This window comes from Eleutherodactylus coqui, chromosome 2, assembly GCF_035609145.1.
Source record: "Eleutherodactylus coqui strain aEleCoq1 chromosome 2, aEleCoq1.hap1, whole genome shotgun sequence".
Taxonomy (NCBI): domain Eukaryota; kingdom Metazoa; phylum Chordata; class Amphibia; order Anura; family Eleutherodactylidae; genus Eleutherodactylus; species Eleutherodactylus coqui.
In genome coordinates this window covers 298708510-298719986 of record NC_089838.1, presented here as the reverse complement: position 1 = coordinate 298719986, position 11477 = coordinate 298708510, and the positions used below count along the sequence as shown (strand labels likewise).

The window sequence follows — 11477 nt, the reverse complement described above, 5'->3', positions numbered from 1 at the left end:
CACATGTCGTTACAGGAATTGTATTTGCCCCATACATCACCGGACATACAGTATGATAATGCTGATTTTTTTTTCTGTAGCAGATGACTCTTTGTTCCTCTACTGGATATTACTATTCAGAACTGTGGAGTAGTCACTGATGGGCCTCAGTCTTTGGTATTAAAGGGGGTGTACAGCATTAGAAAAATAGGGCTGCTTCCAAAAACAGTGCAGCACCTGCCTATGGGTTGTGTCTGTATTGTGGTTCAACTCCATTGAAGTGAATGGGGCTGAGCTGCAATACTACATTCAACCTGTAGACAGGTGTGGTGCTGTTTTGGAAGAAAGCAGCCATGTTTTTCTAATTTTATACAACCTTTAAAGGAAATCTGTCAGCTTGAATTTGCTCTCCAAATTGCAGGCGTGATGTTATAGAGTCGGAGGAGCTGAGCAGATTGATATATAGTTTTATGGGAAAACATTCAGTATAACTTGTGTTTTAGTCATTTATACCTCTGCTCATTCTGAGCTGAACAGTCCAATGGGCGGAGCTATTAGTGATTGACAGCTACCTCTGTGTAGGACCGCCCATTAGACTTTCCAGGTCAGAATGAGCAGAGATATAAATGAATATATTATAAGTTATACTGAATCTTTCCCCATAAACCTATATATCAATCTGCTCGGCTTCTCCTGCTCTACAACATCATGCCTGCAGTCTGGACAGGAAGTTTGAGCTGACAGATTCCCTTTAGGTCACTTTTCAAACTGGCCCCAATATAAATAGTGTCCCTCCCGAATGTCTTGTCTTCTGTTGGGCTCTTCGGGTCTAGCAGTCCTTATGTAAGCAGATAAATACTTTTTGGAGTGCAGCATATTCAGAGTCTCCATTCATTGACAGTTTATCATGAGGACTCGTCGGACGCAATGCAGCAAGTCCAGGTTGCACAGATTTCGGGGCCTGCAGTCAGAAAGCTCCAGATCTTTCTGGAAATCTGTAATTCCACTGATGAGAGTGATTGACACACGGGTCACCAGTCACCATGATACAACTGTCCGGATAAAGTTCTATCATTCCATGTACCCTTGCAATATGTGGCATTGTCCATGTTTTTGACAGCGGAGAATGATAGATGAATTTCCAGTGTGTTCCAGAACATGCGTGTCCCAGTATATTTTCTAGCACATGGTTGATAGGGATATCTTTTGGGTTGTAAAGTCCTTCTTGGCCCCTGGATGCTTTTTGTCTGCTCTGTCACAGGTTGTGAGGGGCCAGGCTGAGGACAGAGAATGCCGCCCGGTGTTTCCTCAGTAGCAGGCGGATCTTCTCATCGTCAGAGTCAGGATCTAGTGGTTTGGTATATTCATCATCCTCATTTTCAGAGGGTGTTAGGTCCCCAGGAGCCCGAGAACCAAGGGAAGGTGGGCCTGAAGGGTCAACAGTGCTCTTCTTACGCCACTTAGTGCGACGGTTCTGAAACCAGACCTGGAGAAGAGTAATAAGAAGGTAATTGGTTTTTTTGCATTATCTACGGTATCCATCCATCCATCAAAGATCGTCCCAATAAAAGCCTCACTGGTCAGTCTAGTCTGGCTTTGTACTATTTCTCTCAAGAATGCTAGATAGATGGATAGATAGATGCTTATCCCAGGCAGCTTACATTCACTTACTGATGATTTTTCAAAAACGTCTGCTTGAAGTTTTCCTCCAATCCTCTACTACTCTTTCAGTAATATAATGTTTTCTGGCACTGCGTCTGATCTTCCTCCAACTAATCTCAGACTTGCCGCCTTGTTGTAGTGTTTAATTTCCTAATAAATCTACTTCCCTCCTGAACATTATTTATACCTGTACTCTGTCTTTGTGTCTCTGAATCTGTCGCATACCTATGAATCTATCTATCTATCTATCTATCTATCTATCTATCTATCTATCTATCTATCTATCTCATATCTATCTATCTATCTATCTCATATCTATCTATCTCATATCTATATATCTCATATCTATCTATCTCATATATATATCATATCATATCTATCTTATATCTTTCTATCTATCTATCTATCTCATATCTATCTCTCTCATATCTATCTCTCTATCTCTATGTATCTCATATCTATTTATCTATCTCATTATCTATCTATCTATCTATCTATCTCATATCTATCTCTATCTATCGTCTATCTCATATATGTATATATATATATATATATATCATATCTATCTATTTCATATCTATCGTCTGTCTATCTATCTCATATCTATCGATCTATCTATATATCTATCTCATATCTATTTATCTATCTATCTATCTCATATCTATCTCTCCATCTATCTCATAGCATTCTATCTATCTATCTATATCTATCTCTCTATCTATCTCATATCTATCATATCTTCATATCTATCTCTCTATCTCTCTATCTATCTCATATCTATCTATCTATCTATCTATCTATCTATCCCATATCTATCTATCTATCTATCTATCTATCTCATATCTATCTATCTATCTATCTCATAGCAATCTATCTATCTATCTATATCTATCTCTCTATCTATCTCATATCTATCTCTCCATCTATCTCATAGCAATCTATCTATCTATCTATATCTATCTCTCTATCTATCTCATATCTATCATATCTTCATATCTATCTCTCTATCTATCTCATATCTATCTATCTATCTATCTATCTATCTATCTATCTATCTATCTATCTATCTATCTATCTATCTATCTATCTATCCCATATCTATCTATCTATCTATCTATCTATCTCATATCTATCTATCTATCTATCTATATTAGAGATGAGCGAGCGTACTCGGAAAAGCACTACTCGCTCGAGTAATTTGCTTTATCCGAGTATCGCTGTGCTCGTCCCTGAAGATTCGGATGCCGCTGCGGCTGACAGGTGAGTCGCAGCGGGGAGCAGGGGAGAGCGGGCGGGAGAGAGGGAGAGAAAGATCTTACCTCCGTTCCTCCCCGCTCTCCCCTGCAGCTCCCCGCTCCGTGCCGGCACCAGAATCTTCAGGGACGAGCACAGCGATACTCGGATAAAGCAAATTACTCAAGCGAGTAGTGCTTTTCTGAGTACGCTCGCTCATCTCTAATCTATATCTATCTCATATCTATCTATCTATATCTATCTCTCTATCTCTCTATCTATCTCATATCTATCTCTCTATCTCTATGTATCTCATATCTATTTATCTATCTCATATCTATCTATCTATCTATCTATCTATCTATCTATCTATCTATCTATCTATCTATCTATCGTCTCTCTCTCTCTCTCTCTCTCTCTCTCTCTCTCTATCTATCTCATATCTATCCCTCTATCTCATATCAATCTATCTCTCTAATATCTATCTCATATCTATCTATCTTATTATCTATCTATCCATCCAACTCATATTTAATATTTTCTGAACTGCAAATAGATAGGGATCTGAATTATATTAGCAATAGTTACGATGGATGTGCAGAAAACTCTCCACTGAGAGAGGTTACTACATTTTAATACTTTATATCTGTGTCTTTCCATAGAATAAAACAATCATGGTGATAACAAGTAAGAAATGTCATAAAGCACCAAAGAACTCACCTTGACTTGGGACTCACTCATGCCAAGACTAAATGCCAATCTCGCCCTTTCTGGTCCTGCAAGATACTTTGTTTGCTCAAAGGTCTTCTCCAAGGCAAAGATCTGGTGGCCCGTGAACGTAGGACGGGTGTGCTTCTTCCTTGCAGATACATCTGTGCTTGCTGAGGGACCTGAATATAGATATAGCACTTAACTTGATATGTCAACAAATTCTAGAACAGGTCTAGTCGAGCGAGTGGACTAGTCATTCATACAGGTATGAGAATCGTTCAATTGCAAAGATAAAAGTTTACTTTTGAGATTGAGGTGAGCATGTGTACCAAGACACTGTTATCCTAGTTCATAGCTTTCTATCAATTTATAACGTCACAAGGACCCTTTGCTGAACATCTTGATTAATTATGGAGATATATAAGCCCAAATAGGTCAAAATCTCACAATGTTGGGTAATATGCTAACATCATCCCGGCTTCGCCACATAAGGCAGTAGCCAATACCTTGGTGCTGTTCCTTATCTGAAGCCAGATTTAGTGCAAACATATTTAATGCATACATCCATATGGTAAGCTTTCCATATGCGGCGTTGAAAAGGTCACCATGAAAATGTCAATATTTCAGTGGAAATCGGCATTAATCTTGATGCATTGCATGGTTTAAAATTATGCATTACTACAAGTATATAATAAAAAACAATATATCTGTATGGACATCAGGTGGCTGTCATCTGAACCATCTGTTGACTGGCATATGATTTTGGTGATCCCCAATAACAAAAAAATTGACAAAAAAATCTGAAATGACCAATTCATCCCCGAGAAGATGTTGGGCATCTCCCATGCCCATTAGACGCCACCAAAAATGATCGGAAATCCCAATAATTTTGTACCACTGACTTTAGCTATCATTATATATGTTTTAGTTTTGCCTGGATATATCCATGTTTCGATGTTCTGCACCTCCATTAAAAACCCAAATATTCTCTCCATGTCATACTCAATTGGGGTCCAGGAAACTGGAGGATAGTGATTTGTTTTTAAGGGTCATCAAACTGTAGAGCTATTAATCAGTGATGGTCCCTCAGAATAAAAGAGTTGAAATAGATTTTGCTACCCCAACATCTCAGCTTCCTGGACCCTGTGAATGGATTTGGGGTTAACTACATTCACCTCAATTTTTAGATTTTCTGTGGTGGTAGACATTAATACTAGTTTCAACAAACTTTGGTTATCTGCTACTCCCCTTGTGTTACCCCTTTAGATTTATCATTTACTTACCATTGCTGAGGGTCCTGTTGCTTGTTCTCCATTCCTGCCCAATGTCCGTCCAGCCACCTTGGTTTTGATTGCTGTATGGGCTTCCACTTTTGGTCATAATATTTCCTTGCTCACCGAAACAGCCACCGGTGGCTGATGATCTTCCATATCCTGGCACTGTAGGGTAGGCTGGCAACATCCCACTATGTGGAGTTGGTAGTGGTCGGCCGAGAATGTCTGAAATGCCGTGTGGGGTCCCGGCTGGGAGATGGCATCCCAATACAGTGCTACTCAGCTTGTGAAAAGTTGTGTGGGCAGAAAACTGGCAACCAGGAGGGGCTTTGATTTCAGAATAAGGAGGCAACATGAAGGCTCCAGGATGATGGGTCTCCATGATCCTAAATTATTTTAACTCAGCTGCTTTCCTAATATGGTACCAGCGAAACTGCTGGAAAAATTTTCACCATGGGTCAAACTCATCAAACTTTCTCCTAAATTTTACCGGTTGTCCGTAGAGTATATCAAATGGAATTGGATGTAAGTCAGACGGCTAAACTTCTCAGAAGGTCTAATCTCCAGATGTCTGAACTACCGTCTCATTTTCCCTTCCTCTGGCTTCTTACTTCTGTTGATGTTACTACTCTATTGTAATGTCTTCTCTCCGACTCTTAGTTGCACTCTTCTTCTTCTTCTTGCTCTCTCTTCTACACGCTCCCTCTCTGCAATCCCACTGGTTTTCTGTCTCACCTTGTTCTTTCTCCCTACCCGGCTGTGTGTTCCTCACTATCTCTCACTCCGTCACTGTCTCTTTCAAACTCTCATTTCTCACTTTCTAGCTCCTTCGGTGCGCGCTCTCTCTTTTTCTTCCCCCCTCTGTCTTGTTCTCTCCCTCTATTGCCTTCCACTCCATCTCATTCCTTCTGCAATCATCATTTCCTTTGTTCACTTTCCTTTCTTTCGATTTCTCCACCTAGATTCCCCCTAGCTTGTCCTTCGTCTCTGCAAGATATAGCTGTCTCATATCTTATTCTAGAACTTCCCCTTTAATACAGCTCCTTCTCTAAGTTCACCTCTTCCTTGGAAGTCCCCCTGTACTTTTTTTTAAACCTTGCTTTTCGGTCTAGTTTTGCTTTCCCCCCCTATCTATATCTCAGTCCCAACAACTTTCTGTCGTCTTATAGCCCTGCTTGCCAAATGATAAGGATACTATTCAGGTGAGGTATATTTCGCATTGGCTCACCTCCTCCCCTTAGTCACTCCATATAGCTATTGGCCAATGCGATGGGTGATGGCCAATGATTGGCGGCTCCCCACAGCCTTCGTACCCTGCTGGACGTCCCTAGATAAATTGAACTTTAAGATAGGGAATTAATGAGTTTGATTTTTCCACCGAGATGTTTGTCTACTCTCTGACTCTTTGCCTATCCCCTCTCCTACACAATGGGATTTATATTTAGTAAATAGATTACGGAATGCAATCCCGGATCTCCAATTCGGTCAGTCCTTCCTTATTACCTTTTCTACTACTTGAAGTATATCATTCTGTATTATTAAGGGTGGAGTATGTGAGTTACTGTTTTTTCTTGCTGATTATACAAATGATTTGAGTTTCCACTACCCAACCAGTTATCTCCCGGACTAGTACCCATATCGACCTCAATTAAGATATGACCATTGCTGATAAGATGGAATATGTTGCCTAAAAGACATAGATAATATGTCAGCTATGGAAGCCAGAAGAAGTGAGGGAATTTGTGTGCAGATTTGGGATCTACTAGCAATTTAAGCTACCCTTCAGTCGTAGGACTAAAGCTTGTCCTGGGACTGGACAGGGCTGTTATACAAGGTGTCTCAAAAGTGTGAAAACACCCATAGAGAATGAAAACAGTTTTGCAGATGGTGTTTCAATTCTATATACAAGCTGTAGAGGAAGAGGGAAACCTGTTAGGCTTTGTCACCAACATGACGGCCATTTTGAACGCTTTCATAGTGGATTGAACTCAAATTTTTAGAATGGGAAGGTAAATGTATGATATATGAAACTAGCAGAGAATTTCATCAAAAATACAATGGTGTGCGTCATTTGTTCTCATGTTAACGTGTCGAGATCATCCTTATGTCAGGTGAACGAAGCACATGTGACATCACTGAAGATTTCAATCAATGCCACCCAACCGCAGTGCTGGCATCAATCAGCAGATTTTGGTTTCTCAGTGATAGAAACTATTTATCGGAATTTGGAAAGAAGTTTGGCAACTGCATTGTGGGTAATGGGAGTCCGTTGGGTTGCATTGATTGAAATCTTCAGTGATGACACATGTGCTTCATTCACCTGCCAAACCATTTTTATTCTATATGGGTGTTTCCACACTTTTGAGCCACCCTGTATTACCTGCCACTGTTGTTCTCTGCCAGTTTCCCTCTGATCTGCCAGTTCTGGGACCCATTTTCAGTAATCCAAGATGGCTGATGCAATCCTCAGACTACCTAATTCCCACAGTGCATTTTGGGCCAAGTATAATGATATGACAATGGATTTCTTGATAGCCTGCCAGACGCTCACCAGATCTGAGCCTGTATGGAGAGGGGATACCCTTCTCCTGTTTCGACTGCGGAGGTAATAGCCTAGACTGTGGACACCTAGTGACTCATACTGCAAGAGGTGAGGGTGACAGTGGTGCCCCGACCTGCCACACAATCTTCAAACTACCTAATTCCCACAGTGCATTGATAGTATTAGACTCACATGAACAACACCGGCCAGTAAGAAAGCAGTGCACAATGTGCGTTAGGTAGTTAGAAAATTGTAGTGGCCATCTTGGATGGCTGAAGACTTTTCCCGGAACTGGCGGATCAGGAGGACATTGGCAGAGAAGAACAGTGGCATGTAATGCCCCCCACTTCCAGGCCTGGGACCAAATCCTGCCTTGAGAATGGAGGGTTACTTTAATTGTCAATTAGTAATATTTCATTAATGTAGTAGAATACTTCTTTATGGAGGAAAGGAAACAAAGGCATACATGAGGGCTCAAGGAGTCTCTGCAGCAGTAGGCACCCTACATGTCACCATATGTTGCTCCTTATGGCACTACTTTATAAAAATCTTTCTAGAATGTCTTTCATCTGGTGATACAAACCTTCATATGCCTAAGTATGAAATAGCAGATGTATGTAGATATAATTGGGCCTAATGGAAGTGTATAGATGCCATATTACGACTCCATACAGCAAACAGGTTATAGGGAGCCGTAATAGGTTTGGGTGCATGAGCCCTTTTTTCAAAGAAGGCATGCAATGGATCTGTGCCTTTCAATAATGGACCCATGGCTCAGATCCAATAAGACATCCACATGGAATTTGTATATCCTCTGGTTTTCTCCTGTTTGGTGTTAAATGGGTCGGCGGCAGCAGCATCAACCCCATTGAAAGAGATGTGAGAGAATCACTATCCCCTGCTGTGGCTGTGACAACTGCAGTAGGATTCTTTGGAGGTAAAACCCCTGGATGCTGTCACATCCAGGGGTTTCATCTTGTTGTCAATGAGGCCAGCGGCAGTAGCAGTGTTCAGTGAGGAGGGGACTCCCCGCGGGGATAAAGGAATCCCCTGCCACAGCTCTCACAGCAGTGGCAGAGGAGCGCGATCTTCTCCCATTGCTTTCAATGGGGCCAGCGCTGCTGCCGCTCCATTGAAAGCAATAGAATAAAGGGAACCCCCACAGGGATGGGAGGCTGTTTTAACATGAAAATGCCTCGCATCCAGGGGTTTCCCATGGATTGTGAGAGCGATATTGGACTATGCATCATGGCCCGGTATCGCTCTCACCAGTGTGCAGGAGCCCTAATAATTAGGCTGCTTTCACATCTGCATTGGGGTTCCGGTTTCCTGTTCCGTTATTGGAGTAGGAAAGGGGAATCCCTTAGCCAAATGGATCTATCTTACGATGGAACCGAATGGTGCCAAACGAACCTCATTGACTTTAATGGTGTCCGTTTGACTCTCCGTCATTTTACTGGCCGAAAAAGTCCTTCATGCAAGACTTTCTCTTATGGCATTTTGTACCGAATCTCCAGAAGGAGGTTCCTAATGCAGATGTGAGAGCAGCCTTATTGACCTATGACCAGGCAGACGGCACTATCTAACGTCTATTTGCTTCTGCTGATCTTTATCTTGTTTTGTGTAATTAGGCCATAATTGAAATTAAACTTCCTTTGACACTTTTTCAACAATAGTAGTAGCTGCCCTATTATTACGGATTTGTATAATAAAAACTCTGAAGCATCTGTTTTAGATCTCTGCCTTATCTCATCCCTCCATTATTCCCCCTGGAAATGTATGATTACATTGACAAGTAGCTGCTACCATTCCAAGGAGGTGTGTCCCTACGCAGTCCGACATTGTCCTAGTAGGTTCAGACTCTGTAAGGACACATCTTATTGGCAAAGGACATAGTTGCACCCTGTTGCCAATTTATTCATACATTTCCAGGAGAAATACCAAGAATGTCACAATGCCAAAGTGCTAAGAAAAGAGGCTTCACAATTGTTATTTTTGTTGGAGAATGCAAGTATTTAATAAAGCAGACATATTAGGAGAGGTGATACAGTAGATCCTCTATAATAGCACTTGAATGGATTGGGCTGTAATACCAGACAAAGCCTCTGGGCGAAGGTGGTGCTGTTTATTGCATTTTTTTCTAATCTCTTAAAACCATTTAAAGCCAATAGTCAGGGACCTGGCTTGAAAAAACTTGAAAGTACCAATTGCATTGGCAGAGCTTGCTTTATGGATATTTCTGTTGTGTTCATCAGTAGGACGGCTCTGAATTCCTGATTACTATGTAAGTGCATCAATCTGATATTGCGCTCAGTTGGGTGCCAGCTCATTTTGCCCATCGCAATGTAGTGGATGAGCCCCCACTTTAAAGGGGTTGTGCCAAGTCAGAAAGTTATCCTCTATGCATGAAATAAGGGATAACTTTCTGATCGACGGGGTCCAACTACTGGGACACCCACTGATCCTGAGAACAGGGTGCGGTCAGTACCAAGTGAATGGAGTGTGGGTCGTGCAGGGGCGCCGCTGCTCCATTCACTTCAACGGCAGCATCGAAGATTACCGAGCTCAAGTGCTTCGGCAATCTCCAGCACTGTCATTGAAGTGAATGCAGTAGTAGTGTACCAGCGGGTGACCTGCACTTTATTTACGTGGGGGTTGACCAGACCCCCAGTCACAGGGGTTGGACCCACACCATCATAAAGTTATCCCCTAGCCTGTGTTGTAAATTCTTCAATGATGAGGACTGCCAGCGCTGTTTGGGACTGTATGTGTTATGGACCTGTGATCACATGACCAGAGCTGGGGGTCCTTAAGTCAGTAGCCGTAAGAGATGTTCTAAAAGAGACATCTCAAAGCACATCATAGTAATCAGCTAGTGAGTGCACTGAACAGAGGAGTGTGGCACATGCCGCTTGACAGGTACTCACCCCCCTGCTAGGGGTGAACGCTGAGGAGGCTCTGCCAGGGCAGCTTCTGCAGCAGGGGACAGTCCAGTTGGCAAGAGCCAGAGTATGCATGAGTAGTGGGAGTCACTAAATTCCCAACTGGAGCTGAGTGATGGACGCTACCGTGACCAGAAGATGGCCATTGTTATGAGTGTGGCCCGGCAGGAGCTTCCATGTGCAGAAGAGAGTGCATCATAAAAGAGACAGCTGCAGGTGATGATGGCTGCAGTGAGGAACACCGCATAGACCAGGGCCTAGAGTGCATCATCCTCTCCAGTTGTAAAAATGCTAACCCTACGGCCTGTCACCACAATAACTATTAACGGTTTGCGGTGTAACGTGTAAAGTAACTGTGCCCTCCCATTGTCATCATACATGTATATAGGATTGTAAACACAGTGACTATGATATCTTGCAGTCGATTGTACGTTTGCTTGGTCATCTGATACCAGTAGAACATACTGCTCGGATATGCTATATGTGATTGCTGAGGGTGCAGTGTGGCCGTGGTACTGCACAAGGGCTCGGAATACGACTGGGGGTTTAAAGACACAGTTTACAGTGTTTCTTTACTAGTAATAACTGGATTTGGAATGAGATTTCGACAGGGCATAATCAGTGTGTCATCAAGCCTGATGGTCGTTACAGCCAAAATATGGCCTAAACGTGGGCACACACTGCCCTCTAGTAATTATAATAACAGTCCACTGCTTGATCAGGGCAATAGAAGCTCTCTTTGATCAGTTGATTCCTATCCTCGTTAACAATGAGAACAGATCCAAGTCTCCACATTATTTAGAGTCTATTGATGTAGCCTCCCAGGTGCCCTCACGGCTTGGGGGGCACTCTCCTGTGCAGCACAGTTCTAAGCTCAAAAATGGCAGTGGTCGACCACATGGGAGTTATAGTTCCATCTTAGTTGTTTTTAAGTGTGCACACTATAGTCCTACCCTGAAGACCGGTCTCTACTTACACTTATTGTTCAAGTTCAGCTGCTGCATAACCAGCATGGGCATTCTCTGTAGCATTTGCAAGTTGCTGTTAGTGATGTATGGCATCACTGCTTTTTTTTCCTCCGGGATCACCAACCCATCCTCACCAGACACGCTGGTGACTAGAGATGAGCGAGCA

At 42.3% G+C, this 11477-nt stretch overlaps 1 protein-coding gene across 1 annotated transcript; it reads right to left on the bottom strand.

Moving 5' to 3' along the window:
* Positions 1 to 706: 706 nt before the first annotated feature.
* NKX6-3 (NK6 homeobox 3) lies at positions 707 to 6052 on the bottom strand. The gene is made up of 3 exons (XM_066590041.1): positions 4869 to 6052; positions 3595 to 3764; positions 707 to 1465 (listed from the first exon to the last, which is right to left on the bottom strand). The coding sequence occupies exons 1-3, from the start codon at positions 5239 to 5241 to the stop codon at positions 1235 to 1237; spliced, it is 774 nt and encodes a 257-aa protein (XP_066446138.1). The 5' UTR covers positions 5242 to 6052; the 3' UTR covers positions 707 to 1234.
* Between the last annotated feature and the right edge of the window lie 5425 nt (positions 6053 to 11477).